The sequence below is a fragment of the Ceratotherium simum genome, chromosome 35 (assembly GCF_057802395.1).
Source record: "Ceratotherium simum simum isolate JZ-2026a chromosome 35, ASM5780239v1, whole genome shotgun sequence".
In the NCBI taxonomy this organism is placed as follows: Eukaryota; Metazoa; Chordata; class Mammalia; order Perissodactyla; family Rhinocerotidae; genus Ceratotherium; species Ceratotherium simum.
In genome coordinates this window covers 26,044,691-26,070,407 of record NC_141934.1, presented here as the reverse complement: position 1 = coordinate 26,070,407, position 25,717 = coordinate 26,044,691, and the positions used below count along the sequence as shown (strand labels likewise).

Below are 25,717 nucleotides of genomic sequence, written 5' to 3'. Positions count from 1 at the left end.
GGAGCTGACCGTGTGCCGGGGGCTGAGGACAGCAGGTGAGGTCCCCCTCAGAGAGCTCCCGGGGCGCCCACGTGAGATGCAAATAGGAAGTCGCCTTGTTGATTTTGCGTCCTGGAAGCCTGCCCATCCATTGTGGCGCGTCACCAAACCCCAGCTGTGGTGCTTCTGGAGTCAAGAGAGGAGGAGGGTCCAGGGGGCCGGCCCGGTGGCGCAGCGGTTAAGTGCACGCGCTCCGCTGCAGCGGCCCGGGGTTCGCAGGTTTGAATCCCAGGCGCGCACCGACGAACTGCTTGTCAGGCCATGCTGTGGCGGCGTCCCATATAAAGTAGAGGAAGATGGGCACGGATGTTAGCTCAGGGCCGGTCTTCCTCAGCAAAAAGAGGAGGATTGGCAACAGATGTTAGCTCAGGGCTGATCTTCCTCACAAAAAAAAAGAGAGGAGGATCCAGAAAGATGTGGTCGGGGTTAGAGGGCAGCCAGATGTCTTTGGAAAACAAGACTGGGGGAGCTGGTGGCCCTCCTGTCACCCTCGAGTGATTGAGAGCCAGGGTGGAGGCTTTGATTCCCATTTTCCAGATGAAGCTGATGTACGTGACGTCCAGGCTGCCCTCCGGCCTCTCGAGAGGAGGAGGCCTGGGACGAGGGGAGAGAGGCAGGGCTGGGTGACACTGGGAGGCACCGTCAGAGAGGTGGTGACCCCCCCGTCCCTGCAGGTACGTGAGGCAGCCGCAGGTGTGGCTTGGCCTTGGCTGCCTCCCACTTCTGCCCGGTTCTTTATGATTTAGGAAACAGACTTGTGGCCAGCCTTGCTAGAAGCACAGTGGGGAAACTGAGGCCCAGAGAGCAGAAGCCCAGGCCCACACCCCCAGGCCTCCAGCCCAGCATGCTTCCAGCAGATGCTGTGCTGTCTAGTTGACCACGTGGGTGGCCACGAAGGGCTGATGACCAGAATGACCCTCCACCCGCCTTGCGCCCCAGGCCCCCGCTTCTGTGCTCCCCACCCTCTCCTTTCCTGGGCTCTGGGCTCCACACCGAGGAGCCCTGCATGGAAGGGGTTAAGGGAGTGAAGAGCTGGGACGTGATTTCCTGGTAGCCTGGGCACCCGGGGGTGTGCAGTAACAGCTGCTAATGGGTGCCCCTCTCGGCGGCCGGCAGCACCCGCACCCTGGGTTGCTTCTCTTCTGGCGAGCGAGCGGCTTTTTCCTCTGCATCCACCCGGCCTGTGCCCGCCTGCCCTCCCCCCCGCCTCGTTCCTGGAAGTGGAGGGGGACCATGTGGCTTAGGCACAGGCCTCTCTCTGCTGCCAAGTGGGGGACAGTCAGGGCCAGGCCATCACCTGCATCTTGGGGCCAGCCTCGGTCCCGGCTGAGTGCCCGGGGGACAGCAGGGGCCCTGGGAGGGGCTGATGGAGGGGCCAGCAGTCGGGGTGTTGTGGGCAGAGAGAGCACTGGGTGGAGTCTCACCTTGGGCCCCAGACCAGTTCTTGAGCCTCTGCAGGCGTTAAGTTTATCATCTGCAAAATGGGTTTCAATCAGGGCTTTTAATTTCTCATGTGCGTCCTGGGCCAAATGACTGATGAGGGCGGCTGGCCGGTGGGTGTGGGGCAGTAGGGAGTAGGGAGAACTGTGGCAGCCTGAGAGCGACTGTCGCGTCTCCGGGGGCACCTGCCACTGTGTCCCCCAGCAGCTGAACGTCGCCCTGTGTGAATGTGAGCCTGCCGGCCAGACACCTCATCTCCCCATTTTTGTCTGAAGTCTTCCAGTGCTGAAACATCAGCAGTTAATTTTGCAGATCTGTAGAGAGCAACACGACGCGTCCGCAGGCTGCTGGTGGCAGCCTCTGAGTTCAGGCTGGTGCTCTGAGGGTCCGTGACGTACAGGGAGCGAGGGACCCTGTTATCTCCGGGGGGCAGGCCCACGGCTCCGGGCTGATGCCCCTGGACGCAGCCGCCCTGGGAGGGAGAGCCCCGAGGAGCCCCCGCCAGACGGGCGAGACGGAGCCTTTGCCCCCTGGGGCCTGTCAGGCAGCCAGCGAGCCCAGCCTGCGGTCGCTGGCCCTCCGGACTCCTGGCTTGACGAGGCCACCTCTGCCACCACGATACCCCTCGTCCCCTCCCTCCCTCCCCAGACACACTCTCCCCAGGCACCTTGTCGTAGTGCACATACGTATGTATACACGCATGTGGACATAGGCACACGCACATGCGCACACACACTCACGCATGTGTACACACTCGCAGAGACCCACGTTGACACACCAATGGTCATGCATACCCAGCGTGTTCACACTGTGTGTGCATCTTTGCTCACACGCGTGTGAGGGCACATGCTCGTATCAGTGTGTCACACCGGCGTGTAGGTGTATGTGCACAGACTCACGTTCCCTTGTGTGGTCAGAGGCACATGCTTACTCATCAACAACAGCTTGGCGGGTTGGGGTTCAGGTGGGGGAACCTTGCCGGCCTCTCCCATCCGTGTCAGTCCCCTGGGACAGTCCCCCAGGCCAGCTGAGAGACTGGCTGGGGGGCTGGTGGTCAGGCCTGGCTGGACCGCAGGCCACAGGTTCCCTCGGCCGGGATCAGTGGGCTCCTGTGCCGGGCCTGCATGCGAGCCCTTGTTGGCTCCAGTCGCTGGTCCCGGCCAGGTGGCCGGTCCTGGGCCCCGCGCACGCAGCCCCCGGGGCCAGCCCCTCACCGGGAGCGTGGTCTGGTTTCCAGGTGGCATGTCTGTGTCCCAGTGCTCCAAGGAGGACGGCAGGAGCAGCTCAGGACCACCCCACGAGGCGGCTGCCACGAAGCGCACCTACGACATGATGGAGGGCCGCGTCGGCAGGGCCGTCTCCTCCACCGGTATCGAAGGTGGGTGCCCCGCCCAGTCCCCCTGCTCCCGTGGACACAGAAATGCGAGGGGGCCGAGGACCTGCCTGGGGCGTCCCTGCTCCCTGGGTGACGGCCGTGGACAGCACCCCCTGGGGGGAGGTGGTGTGGTGGTTTCCCTATTTCACAGAGAGGGAAACTGAGGCTGGGGTTTTCTGAGGCTCAGTCTGGAAGCAGCACAGGCCCCAGAGAGGGGACACTTGCGTGCTGGGTCCTGTGCCACCACCAGTATCATCATGGGGACTGTTGTCAGGGCCCGAAGGGACCCACTGCCAGGAGGGTGGCTGTGGGCCCTGGCCCCGTCACTGCCCAGGGCTGGCCCAGGGACCCACGCAGTGACGCTCTTGCCCTCCGCCAGGGCTCATGGGCCGCGCCATCCCACCCGAGCGACACAGCCCCCACCACCTCAAGGAGCAGCACCACATCCGAGGCTCCATCACGCAAGGTACCACCCGCCCTCTCTCCCCGCGGCGCCCCCAGTGCACTCGCAGTCCAGGCGTGGGGGAGACGTCCCAGAGCGCCACGGGAACTCAGGACACGTGCACAGAACGGCGTGTAACACGCGTGTGCACAACAGGGACACGCACGGTTGAAACACAGAGCAAGAGCATTTCTTAGTTATTTGAAAGAAAGTACCACCCATCCCCGTTCTGCCTTGTAGGGATCATTTATTGAGCACCTACTGTGTGCTTGGCGCTAACCCAAGCACTGCTTGTGTTATCTGGTGGAACGGTCTTGGTGAGGAAGGGACAACTGGTAGGGGGGTTCAGAGGTCAGATAACTCGCCCAGGTTCTCTCGGCTGGTCAGTGGCGAGCTGGGTGCTGTGAGCCCCGCGTTATCTCACTGAGTGTCCGTGACTTGGCGACAAGTTTCAGTTAGTATTCCCTTTTGTATATGAAGACACTGAGGCTCAGAGAGGGCGACTCATGTACTCAGGGTCACACAGCAAGTGAGGATTGAACCCAGGTGTCTGGCCCCAGAATCCGTGGGTGCGGAGGCCCCAGGTTAGGATGGCTGAGGTGGGTGCGGATGCGAGGTCGGCGCCCGTTCCCCCGGCAGGGATCCCGCGGTCCTACGTGGAGGCCCAGGAAGACTACCTGCGGCGCGATGCCAAGATCCTGAAGCGTGAGAGCACGCCCCCGCCCCCGCCGCCCCCGCGGGACCTGGCCGAGGCCTACAAGGCCCGGCCCCTGGAGGCCCTGGGCCCCCTGAAGTTGAAGGCAGCCCACGAGGGCCTGGTGGCGACGGTGAAGGAGGCCGGCCGCTCCATCCACGAGATCCCCCGCGAGGAGCTGCGGCGCACGCCCGAGCTGCCCCTGGCCCCGCGGCCGCTCAAGGAGGGCTCCATCACGCAGGTGCGGGCGCGGGGCTGGGCCAAGATCGGACGGGGGCCGGGCGCTGTTGGGCACTGCCCTGGCCTCTACCAGTGGGGAAACTGAGGCCCAAGATCACACAGGCGCTGGTTACTGGGCGTTCGTCGCGTACGTTCCAGGTTCCACGCTAAGGGCTTATATCCATGACCTCGTTTAATTGTACTTACAGTCCTGAGGTTCATACCCATTATCCCCGTTCTTCAGGTGGAGAAACTGAGGCCCAGAGAGGCCAAGCAGCTTGTTGAGGCCTCAGAGCTAAACATATTAATAAGTGGCTGCCGTGGGCTGAACCCTCAGTGTGGTCCAGGTACTGCCTGAGGACTGGGCATCATGACCTGTGTAGCCCTCATGACAGTGCTCTGAAATAGTGCTCTTGTTGTGCCTGTCTTATTGGTGAGTAAACTGAGGTTCAGAGAGGTTAAGTGACTTGCCCAGGGTCACACAGCAAGTAAATGGCAGTTGTGAGTCTCAAATGCAGATGCCCCTAAATCAGTGACATCTTGGCGTCCGCTTCTCCCACCAGCAAGTTGCAGTCCCCAAGGCCCCAGCCCCACAAGAGGTCTGGGCCTGGTAGGGGCAGGTCAACCCCAACTGTGTGGGGAGCTGGTCGGTGGAAACCTCCTGAGGGCCACTGTCCCCTCACGTGGTCTGAGGTGGCCTCATGGGAACGAGGAAGGAGAGCAGGAGCCACCCCGGGAGGCGTGGCTGTGAGGTGGAAGGACTGGGGGGATCCCGGGCGGGGGTCCCAGGAGGGGTCGCATGTGGGTAGAGGTGCATGGCGCCTGGGGAGGAGGCAGAAGCACTGGGAAGGTCATTGAATGCCAGAGACGGGTTTGGCTCTTGGCCTCTGGGCACTTGTGGAGCCGTTGGCAAGAGTCTACCGGGGATCCAAGGCCATAATGATTCTAGAATATTCTGTTTTAAAATTAGGGCGTTTCCTCTTCTCATGAAAGTAGTTAAAACATTCCTGGGTAAATGTGGAGTTCTGTCCCTTGTAGAGACACAGGGCCCCACTGTGCCCCGTGTTTCCGTGTCTGAGCGGGGCGGGTCTTCTCCCAGGGCCTCAGCTGTGACCCTGTTTCCTCCGCTGCCCTTTCTGGCCTGAGAGCAGCAAAGCCTCAGCCCCGACCTCTGAGCCTTAAGCCTCAGGCGCTGGATGGGGTTTGCTGCCGATTTCGTGGCGTGGCTTTGGGTGGACTGCAGAGGGTCCCAGACTGACCGGAGGAAGGTGTTTGCCCACGTGGGGGTGTCGAGTCTCTTTCCACGAACCCCAGGGGCCCACAGAGGGTCCCCCATTTGCTCCAGGAAGGGCTGACCTCTGAACTTTAGGCCCCCTTCTGCAGCTGCAGGTGGCTGTGGGGCAGGGCCAGAGGCCGGGCCATGGCCGGGCAGTGACCCGTGAGCTCGCCGTAGGCCTAGCGGAGCCCTGCGGCCCCGCCCCTTGAGGCGTGCGATGTCGCCCCACTTTATAGCGGAGAAACCGAGGCTCAGCGAGTAACGCAGGTGCTCACACCCCTCCCCCCCAGGGCACCCCGCTCAAGTACGATGCCGGCGCGGCCTCCGCCGGCTCCAAAAAGCACGACGTGCGCTCCATCATCGGCAGCCCCGGCCGCACCTTCCCGCCCGCGCTGCCCCTGGACGTGATGGCCGACCCCCGGGCGCTGGAACGCGCCTGCTACGAGGAGAACCTGAAGGGCCGGCCCGGGGCCGTCGGCGCCTCGGGGGGCTCCATCACCCGGGGGGCCCCCGTCATCGTGCCTGAGCTGGGCAAGCCGCGGCAGAGCCCCCTCACCTACGAGGACCACGGGGCACCCTTCGCCGGCCACCTGCCACGCGGCTCGCCCGTGACCACGAGGGAGCCCACCCCACGCCTGCAGGAGGGTGCGTGGGGCATGGGCACAGGGTGGACCCCATCTCGGGAGACGGCCTTACTCTCCATCCGCTCTTAGCTCAGGTTGGGAAACAGGGGCATCCTTGAGGCCACCCATCCATTCCATCTGCCGGACCCGTGGGTTGTGCTTCCACACTGCACTCAGAATTCCCTCCTCTCCCTGCCCCTCCCGGACCACCACAATTTCCCCCCAGCTTCCCCGACTCCCCTCCTGGCCTGCTGTAATCTGCTCCCCAAACGGCAGACAGAATACTTTTTAGAAAAATTTACATCAAATTGTGCTGCTCTCCTGGTTACATCTTTCTAGTGGCTTCCTACTGCGCGTGGAAAAAAAAATCTATTTTGTGGCCATGGCCCTGGGGAGCCTGCAGCATCTGGCCCTGCCTACCTCCCTATCTCGCTGCCGATTCCATTATCCGCCCAGGCTCAGCTGGACGGGCCGCCGCCTCTGTTCCTTGACCACACTCAGCTCGGCCTTTGCTCAGGGCCTTTGCACATGCTGTCCCCTCTGCCTGAAATGCCCCCACCTTTCAGGTCTTTACCTACCTGGTTTCTTTTCATCCTTCAGGTCTCTGTTCAATGTCACATCCTCGGGGAGGCTTGTCATGACCAGATACCCCTGTCCTGGTCACATTCTGCCACATTTTAAGATTTTCTTCAGGGCATTTGTTACTCTGAAATTCTTAATTGATGACTAGTTTGTCATCTGTCTCCCGCATTAAATGTCAGCTTCTCAGGGCCAGGATTGTTGTCTGTTTTGTTCACGGGGGTAGACCCAGCCCTTAGATCAGTGCATATAGTAGAGACTCCATAAATATTTTTTGGTTGATTGGTTCATCGGGTGAGTGAATAAACAGGGAACAAATGAAAGGAAGAAAGGATGAATTTTTTTAAAGAACTAAAAAAGCAGAAGCGAATGAATGAGTGAATGAGTGAATGAAAGAACAGATGAACTAGAGGCAGATGGGGGGCGAATGGAGGCCTGGACCCGGCATCCCTGAGATCCCACCCTCAGTGGCTTCCTGGGAACACTGGCCAGGCGGCCCCCGCGCTGGGGCTGGGGCAGCTGTGTCACGGAGGTCCGACGTTGTCCCCGCTCGGCCCATCCCCGCAGGCAGCCTGTCGTCCAGCAAGGTGTCGCAGGACCGAAAGCTGACGTCGACACCCCGCGAGATTGCCAAGTCCCCGCACAGTGCTGTGCCCGAGCACCACCCCCACCCCATCTCGCCCTACGAACACCTGCTCCGGGGCGTGAGTGGTGTGGACCTGTACCGCGGCCCCATCCCGCTGGCCTTCGACCCCACCTCCATTCCCCGCGGGATCCCCCTGGATGCAGGTGATTATCTGGGACCCGTGGAACCCCACAGCAACCGGGAAATGGTGCACACAGTGGGGCTTCATCAGTGTCTACCCGGGGTCTCCTCGGGCATGAAGTAGGCTCTGCTAGATGGGGAAACTGAGGCCCCACTGTGGGGAGACCCCACAGTGCAATCAAGTGAACATTCTAGGTTAGAACAGATTTCTCTTAGGAACCTGAGGGACGTGCTGAGTTAAACGTTTCTCGGTGGTTTTCTTTTCCTGCGGGGAGGTATCGCTACCTTTAAAATTGCAGATATATTGAATGAGGGCTCGAGTGTGAGCATTCCCCAAACAGACGTGAAAATCTGTTTAAAAGGCTGCCCCCAGGTACTTTAGTGATCTACACTTTGGACGCCGTGTGTTTGGGAGACCTTCAATGCAAAGAACGTTATCACTAAGAGGCACCCCCACGTGTTCTGGGGAGTAAGGGTTTCCTACTTCGAGGCCCAAGTTCCGTTTTGTGGGGTGTTTGGGAGAAGCGGTCAGGGTGTGGGGCGGGGGGCACTGAGACAGGTGGTGTGACGTTCTCTGGCCCGCGTGGGCCAGCCTGACCTCGCTCCCCTTCTCCGGGCAGCCGCTGCCTATTACCTGCCCCGGCACCTGGCCCCCAACCCCACCTACCCGCACCTGTACCCGCCCTACCTCATCCGCGGCTACCCCGACACGGCGGCCCTGGAGAACCGCCAGACCATCATCAACGACTACATCACCTCGCAGCAGATGCACCACAACGCGGCCACCGCCATGGCCCAGCGGGCCGACATGCTGCGCGGCCTCTCCCCCCGCGAGTCCTCGCTGGCTCTCAACTACGCCGCTGGCCCGCGAGGTGGGTGCTGTGGGGTGCTTCCAGGCAAGTGGGCGGGCAGACCACCTCCGTCTGGGATTGGGCACGTTCCTGGTCTGCCCGGGCTCGCTCTGGAGCGCAGAGGACACGCACACGCCATGCGTGCACACGCCGTGCGTGCACACGTGTTCTCGCCGAGGTGTTTAGAGTGTGGGCACCCTGGAGGTCGGGTGGTATGACCGCCCTGAGAGCACACTGGCCTGGCTGGGGGTTAGAGTTGCATGGCCTGGGAGCGTGAGTTTGTGTGTGCTGTGGGCACGAGTGTGCATCCGATAGCCTGTGCATCCTGGATGCATACACAGAGGGCGTGCATGTGCCTGTGTGGACTCTTGGTATACAGGGTCTTACACTATCTGGAATGTCCTTCTGGAACAACCAAGTACTCGTTAGGGTCCAGTTGGAAAAACAGGTCACACTGGGCATTTCGCATGGTGGGGATTGAATGCGGGAACCGACTGTAGGGGGCAGAGGCTGACACGGCAGAGAGGCCCCCAGGTATGCAGGGGTGCCGACGCAGGACACGACCACTTCTAGGGCTCGGGAGCAAAAGGGAGGTGGGACCCTGAGAACCTGGCAATCAGGAAAGGGTCCCCCGGGGCCAGTGCTTGGAGCAAGGAGGGAGCGCCTGGCCGTGCTGCTGCTCCTGAGGGCGTGCAGTACTCCCCCAGATGGGGCGGTCTGGCTGGCGGGCAGCTAGCCCCTCTCCTCCTGCTGTGGCTACACCGCCTGGCCCCGCCTCCTCCTGCAGGCATCATCGACCTGTCCCAAGTGCCACACCTGCCCGTGCTGGTGCCCCCGACACCAGGCACACCCGCCACCGCCATGGACCGCCTTGCCTACCTCCCCACCACTCCCCAGCACTTCAGCAGCCGGCTCAGCAGCTCCCCGCTCTCCCCAGGTAACAGCCCCACTCTCGGCCTGGGTCAGGACCTGGCGTCTGAGGAAGGTGGCCTTGCGTCCTCTGTTTCACCCCAGAAGACAAGTCCCGGCCCTTCCTGAACCCTGGGGCTGAGTCACAGTCGTCTTGGTTTCCAGGAGGTCCCACTCACTTGACGAAACCCACTGCCGCATCCTCTGCCGAGAGGGAGCGGGACCGAGACCGAGATCGGGAGCGCGAACGGGAGCGCGAGAAGTCCATCCTCACGTCCACCACGACGGTGGAGCATGCGCCCATCTGGAGACCCGGTAGGACATCGGAGACCCTGCCCCGAGCCCCGGGGTTCCTCACGGGCCACGTGAGGACTGCCCCCTCTGACACCACAGCCTGTCACTAGGTACGGAGCAGAGCAGCAGCGGCAGCGGTGGTGGCGGGAGCGGGGGCAGCAGCCGCCCTGCCTCACACTCGCACTTGCACCAGCACTCGCCCATCTCCCCCCGGACCCAGGACGCCATCCAGCAGAGACCCAGTGTGCTACACAACACGAGCATGAAGGGCATCATCGCCTCTGGGGAGCCCAGCACGCCCACGGTCCTGAGGTGGGCCAGGTTGGCACAAGGGAGGGGACAGGTGGGTGGGTGGGTGTCAATGGTTACAGGTTGGTGGATGGATGGACGTTTGGGTGGGTGGATGCACAAGTGGACCAATGGGCTGGGAGATAGACGGGAGGGTAAGTGATGGGTAGGTGAGTAGGTAGATGGATGAGTAGGTAAATGGATAAAAGGTAGGTGGGCAGGTGGATGGATGAATAGATGATTGGTGCGAAGGTGGAGGGATGAGTAGATGAGAGGATGGATGTATGGGTGGGTGGGTAGGTAGTTGGGAGGTACATGGATGGGTAGATGGGTGAGTAGGTCTATGGATGGGTGATTGGGTTAAATAGATGGGTAGGTGGATAGATGAATGAATGGATGGGTAGATAAATAGATTATGAGTGGGTAAGTAGATGGATGAAAGGTGAATAGGTAGATGGATATGTGGGTGGTAGTAGATGGATGGGTGGCTGGGCTAGATGAAGGGGTGGGTGGGTGGATGATGAGTAGATAAATGAGTAGGTGGATAGATGACAGTGAGTGCATGGATGGATGGATAGATGATTGGGTCAGATAGGTAGGTGAATGAATAGGTGGATGGAGGTGGATGAATAGATGGCTGAGTGGGTGATTGATGGATGGAGTATGGGTTAGATGGGTGAGTAGGTAGATAGATGGATGGGTAGGTGAATGGGTGGATAAATGATGAGTTGGATAAATGGATGATGGACTGGGTAGGTGGATCGATAAATAGCTGGATGGGTAGGTAGATGAGTTGGTTAGATGGATGATGGGGGCCGGCCCTGTGGCTTAGCGGTTAAGTGCGCGTGCTCCGCTGCTGGCGGCCCGGGTTCGATCCCGGGCGCGCACCGACGCACCGCTTCTCTGGCCATGCTGAGGCCGCGTACCACATACAGCAACTAGAGGGATGTGCAGCTATGACCTACAACTATCTGCTGGGGCTTTGGGGGAAAAAATAAATAAATAAAAAAAATTATAAAAAAAAAAAAAAAAGATGGATGATGGATTGGGTAGATGGATGATGGGTTGGGTAGATGGATGGATGAGTGGGTAGACGGCTGATGGGTTGGGTAGGTGGCTGTTGAGTTGGGTAGATGGATGATGGATTGGACAGATGGATGACGGGTTGGGTAGATGGATGGATGAGTGGGTAGTTGGGTGGGTAGATGGCTGATGGGTAGGGTAGATGGTTGATGGGTTGATGGGTTGGGTAGATGGATGGATGAGTGGGTAGATAGATGATGAGTTGGGTAGATGGATGATGGGTTGGGTAGATGGATGGATGAGTGGGTAGATGGGTGGGTGGGTAGATGATGAGTTGGGTGGATGGATGAGTAGGTGGGTAGGTTGTCAGGTTCAGGGATAGCGTCTGTGGAGAGGAGAGGGGAGATAGAGTGAGGGCTGTGAGTAGAGACTCCTGGTCCCCCCTGGAATTCAGCAGGGCCCTACAGGGAGGAAATGGTGTCCCTGTTTCCTGAACAAAATCTAGAGGTCCCCTTAAGGTGGGAGAGGCTCCACCAGCCCCATATGTGCCCCCTAGAGTCCCCTTCTCTCACCGTGGGCCCAGTCCCCCTCTGTGACACACCCCCCTCAAGGGCTGTGGGCAGAGCTGCTTAACTGGGGGGTGGGGCTTTCCCACTACCCTCCCTGCCCAGGACCTGTTGGGAGGCAGCTGTTTCTTCCTAAGTGAAGTTTCCATCCGTACAAGTATCTCCCCATTTGGCTGCTCTAAGTCGTACCCTTTCCCCACCACAATTTCAAATATGGAAAATGACAACACCGTTTCCCAAAAGCATTGGCTTGTTGCCGCTGACTCGGGCACCTAGCAGTTCCGCGAAGCAGAAGCTCGGCTGCTTCGAGCAAGGGCACTGTACACAAGCTTGCGTACAGAAGCCAGGTGTCTCTGCACACCGGCAATGGCCAGTTAGAAACTGTAACAGGAAAACTGAGCCCTTTCCCAGTGGCAGCTGATGAGGAAGGCCCTGGGAGTGAGGGTTAGTGAAAGACGGGGCTTCCACACGGAAACCCTGGGCTTGACGGAGGCCACATTGGGTGGAGTCAGGCCAGCTCGTGTCCAAACCTCAGTGTCCTCATCTACAAAGTGGGTGCAATTACATTTGCCCTGTGAAGATCAAAGTGTACATTCGTGCATTCCCTCTTCCCAGGGGGCGTGTTGGGGGTCTCCTGACCTGCACTGGGTGTGGGGGACATGGTGATGGTTGATGCAGGCCCTGCCCTCCTGGGGCTATGGGCTAGACTAAGGCAGCAATCAGGGAAAGCTGCCTGGAGGAAGAGGCACGTGATTCTCAAGAGTAGCCAGAGTCGGCCCTGCTGGGGTGGAGAGAGGGCTCCGGGCAGAGGGGACAGCAGTCATCCAGGGAGCCCTGTGTGGTCCCTGGTGGCTGGGCTGGGAGAGCTAGGCCTGCTGCCCTCTCCACTGACCCCCGTTCCCTTTCCTCATGTGTCCTGAGCATGCCCCGGCTCACAGGCCGCTCCTCAGAGACCCCCGACCGCCCTGCCTAGGGGTTTCCTTGCCACTCTTTCCTTTCGCCCTGAGTTACTGCCTCCGGCAGTCCTACTCCCCCACCCCACACAGGGGTGTAATTTATCTCTTATCGTGTCTGTAGTCTGTCTTCTCAACTAGCACATAAGTTCCTGTCACGGCCCCAGTGTCTGGAAGAGTACCTGACGCGTCGTAGGTGCTCGATAGAATGTTTCAGAATGATGGAATGAATGAATGAATGAATGAGCGAATGAATGGGGTAGGTAAGGCCCTGCCACACAGGGTCTCCCAGGACCTGGTCAGGAGGGTGGGTCTATTCTGGGAGCTGTGAGGACTCATCAGGGGTCTCGGAGTGCAGGAGTGACCGTGCCGCGGCCTCCTGGGCCCCCAGGAGCCTGAGCCCTCTCTCCTCCCCCAGGTCCACATCCACCTCCTCGCCCGTCCGCCCAGCCGCCACATTCCCAGCCGCCACCCACTGCCCGCTGGGCAGCACCCTTGACGGGGTCTACCCCACCCTCATGGAGCCCGTCCTGCTGTCCAAGGAAGCCCCGCGGGTCGCCCGGCCCGAGCGGCCCCGCGCGGACGCCGGCCACGCCTTCCTCGCCAAGCCCCTGGGCCGCGCGGGGCTGGAGCCCGCCTCGTCCCCCGGCAAGGGCTCCGAGCCCCGGGCCCTGGTGCCCCCCGGCTCCGGCCACGCGGCCATCGCCCGCGCCCCAGCGAAGAGCCTCGCGCCCCACCACGCCGGCCCGGACCCGCCAGCGCCGCCCGCCTCGGCCGCCGACCTGCACCGGGAAAAGACTCAAAGTAAACCCTTTTCCATCCAGGAATTGGAACTTCGTTCTCTGGGTAAGACCACTCTGACAGCGGCCACCTTCATAGACGCGATAATCATGCGTCAAATTGCTCACGATAAAGGGCCGCGAGGAGGTTCGCTGGCCGCCGACTCCCCTCGCGACGGTAAGACTTCCGGCCCCGCGCCCGCCCCCGTCTCGTGGCCTAAAGATATTGCCAGATCTCTGCTTTTTGTTTCTCCCCCATTTTTCGTTGGTTTTGGTATTTTGTTTTTAAACCCGTCTTCGTCAATTGCACGCTCTGATGACTTCCAGCTGCCGCCCCCCCCCCCCGATCTGGGGGCACCCCATCATTTGCACATTGTTTTATGATTTTTTTTTTTGGATTTTCGCTTTTTTTCCTTTAATGAATGGATCTGTGATTTTGACTTCGATTGCGCCTCCCATCCCCCCGTTGCATTTGGGGAGCAGGGAGCGGGGCTGCAGAGGGGCACAGGCTGGCACCTCTGCCCACTGTCGTGTGTGGATGAGTTTGGTTTGGAGGCCGCCCGTCCGCCCTCCCACGAGGCAGATGGTGCGGGAGAAGACGGGGAGGGGGAGCACCCCACTGCCCCGGGGAGCTGGGAGCCTGATTCCTGCGTCCTGCCCAGGTCGTGAGAGGTCTTGGGGATGCCCTGGCCCCGTGTCCCCTTGATGAGCCACCACCTCGCGTCCCCGGGGGAAAAGGGGAGTGGAGTCCTCCCACCTCCAGCCCCAGCTCAGGGCTCCTCTTTGCTGGACGCAGGGCTGTGGGGGCCTCTGGAACCCGAGTGTCACCTCCTGCCATACCCCCACTGACCTCACCCCCTCACGGCCCATCACTGCTGCCCCTGCACCCCCTTCCCCAGAGACTCGCCCCCCATGTCTGACTCGCGCCTCTCTCCCCGCAGCCCCCGCCATCTGGGTCTGTCTCTTGGTCCCTCTTCTGGTCGTGGTTCTCCGTCTCTCTCTATCTCTCTCGGCCTGTCTTCTGTGTGTCCCAGCCTCTGCGTTTTCTATCTTTCTCTCTCCCCTTCTCCCTCCCTCCCTCCCTCCCCCTCCCCACACAGCCCCCTCTCCCTCCTTTCTCAAGGTGCCCTCACCCCTGGCCGCCCCGTCTCTCCGTCGGCCTAGCTGCCCCCTCTGGCCTGGGGGACCCAGCCCCCCGGGAGGGCAGGCGGGAGGGGCGGTCCCGCCCCCGCCCGCCCCTGGCTGACGGGCGGCCTCTCCTGCTGTAGGCTACCACAGCGGCAGCTACAGCCCTGACGGGGTGGAGCCCGTCAGCCCCGTGAGCTCGCCCAGCCTGACCCACGACAAGGAGCTCCCCAGGCACCTCGAGGAGCTCGACAAGAGCCCCCTGGAGGGGGGCCTCCGGCACAAGCAGCCAGGTAGGCCCGCCCCACCCCAGCCCTGCGAGGTAGGGGCGGTCGCTGCCCGGCACACAGGTGGGAAAGCCGAGGCACCAGAGGTGGAGGAGTTGGCCGGCCCCATAGCTCAGAGGGCAGCTGGCCCTCGGGACAGGAGGGAAGCCCCGGCCAGGCCCCCGCCTTGCCTGCCCCCCCGCAGCCTGACCCGCTCTGCTCTGCCCGCAGGCCCCGGGAAGCTTGGCGGCGAGGCTGCTCACCTCCCGCACCTGCGGCCGCTGCCTGAGAGCCAGCCCTCGTCCAGCCCGCTGCTCCAGACCGCCCCGGGGGTCAAAGGTCACCAGCGGGTGGTCACCCTGGCACAGCACATCAGTGTAACTACCCCTCCTCTGCCCCTGCTCGTCAGCTCTGCACTGGGCGGGACCAGGCCCCAGGAAGGGACGGTCACACGCAGCCCCTTTGGGGTGGTGGGTAAACTGAGTCTGGTGGGGTGGTCTGGGGATCCGGGGGTTGGCGAGGACAAGCAACGAAGCCACGCCCGGTGTCCTGGAGCCTCCCCTCACCCAGCCGATGGAGGCTCGGGCCCTCGAGCCCGAGATCCGGGTGCCACGTAGGCCAGCTGGTGGAACCCCACCCACCTCTGGCCGAGGCCCCCACCCCATGCATGCGGGGCCATGGGGGCTGCTGTGGGCAGGCCCAAGGCGTACGGGGAGCCAGGAACCGAGTTGGGTTCTGCCCTCAAGGCTCAGTCTAGCCCTCATCCTATCCGGAAGGTTCTGGTCTGGCTGCCTCCTGACCTGCGCCTCTCCCCTGACCCTTGGCCCACAGGAGGTCATCACGCAGGACTACACACGGCACCACCCGCAGCAGCTCAACACGCCTGTCCCTGCCCCCCTGTACTCCTTCCCCGGAGCCAGCTGCCCCGTCCTGGACCTGCGCCGCCCGCCTAGCGACCTCTACCTCCCGCCCCCCGACCACGGCGCTCCAGCCCGTGGCTCCCCCCACAGCGAGGGGGGCAAGAGGTGAGCACGGGGGGTGGGGACCCCTGGCCGGTCAGCCACCGGGAGGCCTTCATCGGGAGGGTTGAGCTCAGCAAGGTGCAGGGCCCGCTGCTGCCATCACACAGAGGGGAAACTGAGGCACGGGAGGTAGGGGAGTCTGCTCGAGGTCACGGCGCCAGTGGATAACAGCTGACACTTTATTACACTTGCTGGGTTCTAGACACCGAGCTGAAACCTTGACACACATTAGCCAGGGTTCTCACCCAGCCCCGGGGAGTACAGGCAGCGTCGTCCCCATCTCACAGATGGAACAACTGAGGGTGCAGGTGTGAGCGCACTTGCCCACAGGGACACCACCCACGCGGGGCGGAGCTGGGATGGGAACCAGAGCTCGTGCTTGGAGAGCAGGCACACACTCACCCCTGGTGACCCTGGGGGCCCGGGGTCGGAGAGGAGAGGGGAGAGGAGGCCCTGGCTCAGGTTGAAGGGGGCCGTTCCGGGTGGGGGCTCCGCGTGAGTGAGGCGTAGAGGCAGGAAGACAGCACCCGTCTTTGGGGGATGGGGTACCTGGCATGGGGGTGCAGCAGGGGTCAACACTGCTGGCCCCGGCCTGTGTTTGCACCGTCCACGAGCTAACGGTGGTTTACGTTTTTAAAGGATTGTAAAAAAAAAAGGAGACTATACAGCAGAGACCACAGGTGGCCCACCACCACCCCTAAAACATTTACCATCGGCCCTTTCCAGGAAAAACGTGCTGAGCCCTGGTTAGAGGGAGGCAGGGCTGGGAGTGGGAGTGGAGGGAGAGCTCTGACCACAGCTGGGACCCTCTCTCCACCAAGGTCTCCAGAGCCAAGCAAGACGTCGGCCCTGGGCAGCGGTGAGGATGGTATCGAACCCGTGTCCCCACCGGAGGGCATGGGAGAGCCCGGGCATCCCCGGAGCGCTATGTACTCGCTGCTGTACCGGGACGGGGAGCAGGCGGAGTCCAGGTACCTCATGGCACACCCGCCGCCCCCCATATTCCCCCATGGCCTCGGCCCACCGCTGTGCAGTTGGGAGGTTGACAAGGGCTTCAGTGTACAGTTGGGAGACCCCCAGATGTGCTAAGCAAATGTCACAAACTTGGGGGACCTCGGTGGCAGCTCCGTGCCTCAGGCTGGGGTCTCTGTTGCCGGTACTTGCTGAGGACCTGAGAAGTAATGAGCTAAATGTGCTGGACCAAGCGGGGGCTCAGGGGTGGGGGTGGAGGCAGAGTAAACAGCCAGGCCCACTGGCTTTGGGGAGAGACATGGTCTGAGCCCGCCTCCGGTTCCCGAGGCCCTCTTCAGGGGGTCGGGCTGTGGCGGGTAGACGGGTGTGGCCCACCAAGGCAGCTGGGGCTCCCCGGAGACACCCCGAGCCCAAGGGTAGGTGAACTGCAGAGAAGAGTTCGGGAGATATGGTCCCCAAGACATGGGAGATGCAGCTGTGGGGTGGGAGAAGCTTGGCTCCGAATTTCTAAGGCAGCTCAGGTGGTGAGCGCCCATCACCAAAGGCGGGCAACTCAGCGCCGGGCGAACTGACCCAGGGTGTCTGATCCTCGCAGCCGGGTGGGCTCCAAATCTCCAGGAAACACCAGCCAGCCGCCGGCCTTCTTCAGCAAGCTGACCGAGAGCAACTCGGCCATGGTCAAATCTAAGAAACAGGAGATCAACAAGAAGCTGAACACCCACAACCGGAGCGAGCCGGAATACAGTAAGGGGCCACGACTGCGGGGAGCTGGGGGCCAGCTCGGCGGCGGAAACCCGCAGGGTGCTCCCCCGAGCCAGGTGGACCCGCTGACCGCCTCCCCCGTCCTTCCCCCCCCTTCCAGGAGCCCGGGCGTCTCTGTGTGCTGTGGGCACTGACGGGCACAGAATGTGGCACCGGAAGGGTGCCTGGCATGCAGCGGGCCTCTGCTGAGCCCCATACCGGGCACCAGGGATGGGGGTCACACCCGTATAGACCCGTGTGTCCCCATGCACGGTGCTTGTCACATCTGTGATCTTTCCCCCCTTGATATGGTTATTGGACGTAAATCCTTGCTTAGCTCCCCAGCCTTAGCCCAGTGCCAGGCACCCAGCAGCTCCTCAAGAGAGCACACAAGTGGGTGAACGAAGGGGTGAGGGCTCCGTCACAGCCCCCGGCCTCAAGAGCCTCCTTAACTGGGGGAGTTCGGGGCATTGCAGAGGCCTTTCTCCTTTGGGGGCTGGAGTAGCAACCCTGCGGATCTGGCCCGGGCCGGGAACTCTGGAGCCTTGCCAGGCGCAGCCCACGGGCGACCTGGTTAGAAATGCAGAATCTGCCCTGCCCCGGCCTGCCAAATCCTCTGCACTGAACCAGCCCCAGGGGTGCCCCTGCCTAGACCAGCCAGGACAGGTGGGGCAGGTGGTCTCCCAGGACTCATGAGCCCTAGGTCTCACCCATCTTGTCACCTCCTCCAGATATTGGCCAGCCCGGGACAGAGATCTTCAACATGCCCGCCATCACCGGAGCAGGTAACCATCCGGCCCGGGCTGCACGGCCACCAGCCCCTCCCCGCCCCCTCTGCCATCACTGCTGTGCCCTGGGGGCGTCAGGCTGGCTGTGTGGGACCTGGAAGGAGATGCGGGGAGCGTGGCCTTGGAGGTCACTGGGCCCCCGCCCCAGCTGTAGTCACAACACCAGGGGGCCTTTCCTAGTTCAAGTGCGTCCCCTCCTCTGGTCTAAACACCCGGCACGGGGACGCAGACTCACACGGAATCCTGGGAGGAGCCTCTATGTGAAGTTAAATTTCGAGGCCTCCTAGTACATCTGGTACTGTATCAGATGCACACACAACTATTCAGAAACTTCCCTGGCTCATCTGCTGGGTTTCAGATGGAGATTTGAGGGTGTGGACGGGGAGTGGCCTGTGCTGGGTGTCCAGGCTTCACTCAGGATCCACATGGGCATTCTTTATGGACAGAACCTCAGTTTTACTTGAAAATTCGGGCCAGGGAGCTGTGGGAACCAGGCAGGTATATTACGGAGATGGAGTTCAAGTTCACATAGTTTTTAATCTAAGGCTTAAGTCTTCTGTGATATTTGGGACTTGGGGGGCCCTTGGGGTTGGACCCCCAGCCTCCAGTAGGGGCCACACTGTGTCTTTCTGCTGTCTCCGGGGGAGGATTGGGTGGGCCTCAGGGAGGTGCCTCGTAGAGTCTGGTGTGAAGCGACGTGCCCCGAGCAGATTGGGGCTGCTGCCCTCCGTGGGCAGGTCCTGCCCGGCGGGTGGAGGACCCAGGACGTTTGCAGGGCTCCATGTTTGTGCTGTGGCCCGTGGGAGCCTGAGGCCAGAGGGAGCGGGGAGGCGTGCTGACCTTCCGGGGGCTGGCACGGTCCTCAGGCCCTGGCACTGTAGTGAGCCAGAGACACCACTGGATTTTATCAGGGGCCAGCCATCAGGGCCTCCACGTGGGGCCTCCACGGGGGTGTGTCTGTCTACCCGGAGACCAGACACTGGGGGCCTCGCTGAGCCTCAGGCAACGGGGAGGAGACAATTTGGTCGAAACAACAAGACAGTTAGAAATGATTGTTTCCGGAATGTTCCAAATCTTGATACAGGCACTAGACACACAGACACACATACACGCATATGTATGTAGAAATTCACGCAGTGGTACAATGGAGATGTGTGCTAAAACTTGTATGTAAATTGTATTTGACTTAAAATTTTTTTTAAGTGGTTTAGTCCACACACAAATGTTTCCCGGGACCCCAGTCTCTGCCGCATGTCCCCTGCTGCAGACTTTGTCTTTATGACTGAGAGGATCGAGCTTCCTGCCGGCACCGTCGATCGTGACCATGACCTTGGGTAGAAGGCTCCATAGTGTCCGTGATGCTGGGACATTAATCTAACAAGAAACCATCAGGACCCATATTCCTACATCCTTTTTTCCACTTGCTGGTGTTTTCTTAGCGTGCAGGATCGTAAATCCTTTTTTTTCCAGCACTCACCCTGCTGGCAATTCTGTTTTTTTCTCGACCGATATGGCTTTTCGGTTTTTCTTCAAAGTGCCAGTGAAATGTGGCCCAGACGCAGCTAGAAAGGTGGCGAGGCCACAGACGAGTTCGAAACTAAAAGAAAGAAAAGAAAAACAAAACGTAGGCGACAGAGGCTCGCTGCAGAGACGTGGTTTTAGAAGGTGCTGTGTGGCTCCCAGCCTCACAGAAGCCATCGGTCTCCTTTCCAGACGAGTTAGGGGTCAGAGAGACGCCTTACCTGGCCACTTGGTATTCAGACAGTCCACTCAGAGCGGAAGCTTTAAAATTCATGAAAATACTGCCCGACCACAGGCAGCACTGGGTCTGAGCTTCCTCGGAAGCATCTGAAAGCAGAGTCTGGTTTAACAGAAATGCTGAGAAGAGACGGGTTCCCCGGATTTTGCAGAAGTGCCAGAATGGTTCTTGAGAGAAAAGAAAGGGTCAGAAAACCTGGGAAACAGAACAAGAGGCTTGATTAACATGACTTCACAGTGGGTTCTGGAAGGAGCCACCTGGGACCAGTTTGTTGATTCGACCACTTTGTGACGGGGTGGCGGTGGGGGGAAGGGGGGGCCAGGCGGGGCGGTCACGCGATTGTCTCCAGCGCTGCCCTGTCCCCCGCACGCACCGTAACTGCATGGCTGCGACCCTCACCGTCCGTCTCTGCACCTTTCTCCTCGTGGCTCTTGGCGGGAGGAGAGTCAGGCCCAGCTTGGGGGGTCGGCGGGGGCTGAGGGTCCCAGGCCTCGTGGCCGGGGTCATCGGGCGACCGCAGGGGGACCGTCTGGTCACCTTGCCTCCCTGGGTCTCTTCCCCACCCCCCTCCAGCCCCGGGAACCAGGGTGGATCCCCCCACGCCCAATACCGAGCCCTGGCTTGACTTAGTTTCCCAGCGGCTCCTCCTCAAACAGCGCCCCCTCCCGATGTCCCCCATACCTTTCCTCTTTTTCAGGCCACTTGGAATTTTTAAAAAAAGCAGCCCCAGCTGGGATTAGGGGGCAGAGGGGCTTCTGATTCCCCAGAGGGCAGAGCAGGACTGAGGCTGGGGTGGGGGTGGTCTCACCTCCCCACCCCACCGTCCCCAGGAATTCCCAAGAGCGTCCAGGGCCCCCAGCACCGCCTGCAGGAAAAGCGGGGGGTAGGGCAATGGACATGTTGCTTTGCCGAAATGTGCTCACTGTGTATTCTCTTCTCCTCCCCCCCTCTCCGCTTCTCTCCCCCCTCTCTCCGTTGGCCCCCGGCCCCCGTGTGTGTGTGTCTCTCTCCCAGGCCTTATGACCTGCAGAAGCCAGGCGGTGCAGGAGCATGCCAGCACCAACATGGGGCTGGAGGCCATTATTAGAAAGGCGCTCATGGGTAAATATGATCAGTGGGAGGAGCACCCCCTCGGCGCCAATGCTTTTAACTCTCTGAATGCCAGTGCCAGCCTGCCCGCTGCTATGCCCATAACCGCTGCTGACGGACGGAGTGAACACGCGCTCGCCTCGCCAGGTCTGCAGGCTCCTCCGCCTCGGCCCTCCAGCCCCCGCCCCGTCTGTCCCCACCCGGTGTCATTAATCCTCGTGCCTCCGCGTCCCTCTGACCAACCCCCTCCAGCTTTGGAGCTTGTGACTTTATTTTTGTGCGTGTCTGACGTGGTTCTGGGGCCGGCTGATCCCGGGCTGGGCGGGCACCCCGAGCGCCCGGCCCCCCTCGCCCACTAGGCCCGAAGGAGCTGCTGCTTTTCTGAAAACGCTCACACTGCTGCCCGAACCCGCCCTGCCTCCCTCCCCTGCTGGCCGCAGGTCCCCGGGAGGCCGCGTCCCGGCCCCTCTTGTGTGTCCTTGTTCTGGGAAGTCAGGCTGGAGCGAGGGCCCCTTTCTCAGTGTGGACTGGGGGGGCTCCTGGGCTCACAGCAGCCAGGCCCATGGCCTCAGCATCGGCTGGGGCCTCTGTGCGTGTCCACCGCTGGCCCTCAGGCCTGATGGGGTGGACACCAGTGTCTGTGTGCCAGCCCCAAGCTCAGATCTAAGTCGGGGAAACCAGAGGGCCGGCTCTTCCTCTGGCCTGGTCTGTGATCGACACTCTGCATGTCACAGCAAGGGCCGAGCAGAGAGATCTTGGGCCCATTCGTCCGACCTGGACGCTACGGCCCCGGGAAGTTTCTGGACTTAATGGGGGCCCAGGCCTGGCCTCAGGGGTCCTGGCTTCTCTGCAGAGGGCCCCCAGCCTGCCCAGCCCGGCATGGTCCTGGGGCTGTGGTCAGGGTTAAGCTGGTTGCCTGAGGCTTTGTGCTCAGGGTGACAGCCCCTGAGCGGGCGGGTGGGCTGTGGGGCAGCCCACTCGCCTGTAGAAACTCGTCTCCAAGATCCAGGCGCCTGGCCGGCTCTGGCCGTCTGGTCCACCTCTGTGGCTTCCTGGGGGTCGAGCTGCTGCTCTCCCTCTGTGGGGGGCCTGGGAGGCAGGCGGCTAGTGCCTCACCCCCCACCCCCACCCCCACGGTGTGATTGCTGCCTTTAGAGTCCAACGAGGCCCTTTCCCACATGTGCCCTGCAGGTGGAGGCGGCAAGGCCAAGGTCTCTGGCAGACCCAGCGGCCGAAAAGCCAAGTCCCCGGCCCCGGGCCTGGTGTCTGGGGACCGGCCGCCCTCCGTCTCCTCGGTGCACTCGGAGGGAGACTGCAACCGCCGGACACCGCTCACCAACCGTGTGTGGGAGGACCGACCCTCATCCGCAGGTGGGCCCCCGGGGGCGGTCAGGTGGGCTCGCTAAGCCACCCGCCAGCAGGATGCACGCGTCACAGGGGGCCGGGTGCCTGCACTGGGCCTTGTCAGCTGAGCCCTCACTCCCGACAGGGGTCGGGAAGCTTCTGATAGGGGCCAGGGGGAGGCAGGGCGTGTGACGAGGGCTGTCCAGAGAAGAGAAGATGGAGAATTCAGGAAGTGAAGAGAGAGGGTTGGGGGCAGGGCCGGTCCCACAGTGTTGGGGGGTCACGGGGGAGCTGGGCTTTGTTTATGAGGAGCCCTGGGGGGTGTTAAGTGGGGAAGCACATGGTCTAATGGAGGCTGAGGGATCCCTTGGCTGCGGGAGAACAGACCTGAGGGGAAGGGGTGGGAGCGAGGAGGCTCCTGCTGGTCCAAGCGGCAGGAGGCTGGGGCGTGAGTGGGGTGAGCAGAGGCAGGCAGTTTTGAGAAACCTGCCAGGAGTTAGAGGGGTTGAGCCAAGGCCCCCGTTCCCGGTGCAGTGGGCGCTGGGACCCTGGGGGCTGCCCGGCTCACTGGGGCCTCCCGGGCCTCTCTCCCCGTCTTTCCTTTCCGGCAGGTTCCACACCCTTCCCCTACAACCCCCTGATCATGCGGCTGCAGGCGGGTGTCATGGCCTCCCCGCCCCCGCCCGGCCTCTCGGCGGGCAGCGGGCCCCTCGCCGGCCCCCATCACGCCTGGGACGAGGAGCCCAAGCCACTGCTCTGCTCACAGTACGAGACGCTCTCCGACAGCGAGTGACTCCGCACGGGGCGGGGGCGCCAGGGCCCAGCGAGCCGCCGGAGCAGCCGGGCGAGGAGTGGGGCGGCTGCCGACTCCCCTCCCGAGGAAGGAGCCCCTGAGTCTGCCTGCGCGCCCACCCGCCCGCCCGTCCGTCCAGAGCCGGCATCCTTGCCTGTCAAAGCCTTAACTACGACTCCCGCCCCGGGCTGGCCCTGTGCAGTGACCTTACTCAGGGGATGTTTACCTGGTGCTCGGGAGGGGAGGGGCCGGGAAGGGGGCGCGGCGGGCGTGCGGCAGCCACACGCTCGCAGCCGGGGCGGCCAGGACCCCAAGCAGGACGACCACGCACCTCCCACGCCACTGCCCCCCCCAGCGCATTTGGAACCAAAGTCTAAACTGAGCTAGCAGCCCCTGCACCCCCCCCCGCCCCCATCCCGCTTAGCGCTCTGGACACACGGACACAGGCCCTGTCCAGCCCCCAGCGCTCTCTTCCTGGTCCCCATGGGCTGCCCCAGCCAACGAGACTGCTGGAAACCAAGTCAGGCCAGATGGGCGGGCGAAAGGGCCAGGTGCGGCCTGGGGCGAGCGGATGCTCCCAGGAACTGGACTGTTTTTTTCACACATCGTTGCCGCAGCGGTGGGAAGGAAAGGCAGGTGTAAATGATGTATTGGTTTACAGGGTATATTTTTGATACCTTCAATGAATTAATTCAGATGTTTTACGCAAGGAAGGACTTACCCAGTGTTATTGCTGCTGTGCTTTCGATCTCTGCTTACCGTTCAAGAGGCGTGCGCAGGCCAACAGTCGGTGACCCCATCGTCCGCAGGACCCAGGGGGGCGGGGGCCACCAGCTCATGAGCCCCCCTGTCCTCCCTCCCTCCCTTCCTTGGGCAGAATGAATTTGATGGGTATTCTGTGATCGCCATCTGCGCACAGCGGTGGCGTTCTGTCATTTACACACATTGTTCTCATTAAAAAGCAGATTATACTCGAGTTACAAAGGTCTCTTCTCTGTCTCACCAGGAGGGCAGGGGACTGGGGATTTGGGGGACGGTGGGAGTATAACCCTGGAGGGCCAAGGGAACACCCCTAACTCACCAGACTTGTCTCCTTTGCTGGTGAATGTTTACACCTGGGATAAGGGTGTCACCATGAGGGCGTTGAATAGGCACACCTACGGCAAGAGTATTGAATATTTGTACCCGTGAGGAGGGTGTCAGATATTCACAGCTATGGGGATGGGTATCGAGTATCACACGGTGAGGGTATCAAATATTTACATCCACGGTGAACGCATTAGATATTTACACCTGTGGAGAGGGCGCTCACACCCATGGTGAGGGTGTCTAGCTGGCCGTCACCTGTTCTGAACTGTGAGACACTTGGTGTCGTTCCTGCCCGCGTCATGTTAAGGCACACACAGCCCCCTGCTGCCACAGCTTTCCTGGAGTGCACAGCGGAAGGGAGAACACCGCTTGGCAGCGTGGTCCTGGACCCGCTGCCAGCCTGCTCCCCGGGGTCTGGGTATACCGTGTCTCGGGGTGCAGCCGCGCGCTCGCACTGCCGGTCCCTCAGGAGCAGAGCCGGGGCGTCAGAAAGGCTGCGGTCCTTTGCCGCGGGCGCATGCCGCTCTTTGCCTGTTTGGGGTGCCAGCAGCCTCACTGTCACCCTCATCCTCCTGCTCTTTCCGTCTGCGGCCACAGCAGAGCCGCCGTGTCCCCAGCTGCCCCAGTCTGCGGCGTCCTGTCCCCGCTCCCACCCAAAGCTCGACGCCTGCCTGGTCCCGGTCACCTGTGTCAATTTCAGGCCCCGCAGACGGGTTGGGCACCTGATGCTGGAAGGGCATTGGGAGACCTCGCTGCCCACCTGTGCCCCATCCTGTCCCCGTGCATGACCGGGGTGTTGGAGACACGTGGGGAGGTGACAGGCGAGGGGTTTGTGCTGTGGGACCCTTGGTGGTGCCCGCTGCCTGTCTACCTGGAGGAAGAGGGGCTGGCTGCCCTTGCCCTGAGTGCTGCTTCCGCTGCTCTGGGCCGGCCTGAAGAGCCCTGCGGGTGGCAGGTCTCAGCTGCCCCGTAGCCACCTCTCAGCCGCCCACAGCCCCTGGGGGTGTTGCTGGCCTGCGTGTGGCCTCATGCCCACCCCCTTCTCCAAGCAGAGGTCAGAGGCCCTCCACTCCAGCAGAGCCAAGGTCAGCCTGCGTTGGGGGGTGGGGGACCCCCGAGTTGTGTCCTACTCGGGCTCTGCCTGCAGGCAGTGGGGTTGGACCTCGGCCCCAAGACTAGCCAGCTGTGTAGAAGTTGGCTGCTGGGAGATGCGCCTGGCTGCAAGGCCTCGAGCTGCCATGCCGAGTCCTGCTGGGTCTCTCCTGGAGGCAGCCCTGGGGTCCCAGGATCCTGGGACCTTTGGGAGCTCTGAGGAGTGTCAGGGGGGCTCTCTGCCCCTCACAGGTCTGGGACTAAAATGGTGAACCCCACAAGATAGTTTGCAAAGCAGGGCTTCTCTTTGCTCAAGTCACACTAAGCCTGGGGGTCTTGTGGTCTTGGAATCCACCCTGTCCCCGTCCCTCAGCCTCTTGGCCCAGGCAGCCCACTCAGAGACAGACAACCCCAAATACCCAGAGAGGGGCCCACCCTGGCCCAGCCAGCTTGTGAGCAGGGCCCCGTGTCTGGCCAAGGGGACGGTGCTCCATCAGCTTGAAACAAGCCTTCAGGGCTCC

General features: G+C 61.8%; 1 protein-coding gene across 20 annotated transcripts in view; it reads left to right on the top strand.

The window, feature by feature from the left end:
• Nucleotides 1-23,991, top strand: part of NCOR2 (nuclear receptor corepressor 2) — a 216,405-nt gene extending 192,414 nt beyond the window's left edge. For 11 of the 20 annotated variants that reach the window (XM_087423434.1, XM_087423447.1, XM_087423444.1 and 8 more), the window contains 19 exons: nucleotides 2,717-2,857; nucleotides 3,234-3,320; nucleotides 3,936-4,231; nucleotides 5,776-6,130; nucleotides 7,255-7,476; nucleotides 8,074-8,325; nucleotides 9,092-9,241; nucleotides 9,379-9,528; nucleotides 9,618-9,828; nucleotides 12,756-13,294; nucleotides 14,385-14,534; nucleotides 14,739-14,884; nucleotides 15,339-15,532; nucleotides 16,351-16,500; nucleotides 17,097-17,245; nucleotides 17,974-18,027; nucleotides 20,804-21,025; nucleotides 22,070-22,249; nucleotides 22,834-23,991. In XM_087423434.1, coding sequence (XP_087279560.1) covers nucleotides 2,717-2,857; nucleotides 3,234-3,320; nucleotides 3,936-4,231; nucleotides 5,776-6,130; nucleotides 7,255-7,476; nucleotides 8,074-8,325; nucleotides 9,092-9,241; nucleotides 9,379-9,528; nucleotides 9,618-9,828; nucleotides 12,756-13,294; nucleotides 14,385-14,534; nucleotides 14,739-14,884; nucleotides 15,339-15,532; nucleotides 16,351-16,500; nucleotides 17,097-17,245; nucleotides 17,974-18,027; nucleotides 20,804-21,025; nucleotides 22,070-22,249; nucleotides 22,834-23,015 — 3,830 coding nt within the window. In that variant the 3' untranslated portion in view covers nucleotides 23,016-23,991. Of the gene's footprint in view, nucleotides 1-2,716; nucleotides 2,858-3,233; nucleotides 3,321-3,935; nucleotides 4,232-5,775; nucleotides 6,131-7,254; nucleotides 7,477-8,073; nucleotides 8,326-9,091; nucleotides 9,242-9,378; nucleotides 9,529-9,617; nucleotides 9,829-12,755; nucleotides 13,295-14,384; nucleotides 14,535-14,738; nucleotides 14,978-15,338; nucleotides 15,533-16,350; nucleotides 16,501-17,096; nucleotides 17,246-17,973; nucleotides 18,028-20,803; nucleotides 21,026-22,069; nucleotides 22,250-22,833 lie in introns of all 20 variants that reach the window. The other 9 variants (XM_087423446.1, XM_087423451.1, XM_087423450.1 and 6 more) reach the window with 6 other exon arrangements.
• The last annotated feature ends 1,726 nt before the right edge of the window (nucleotides 23,992-25,717 follow it).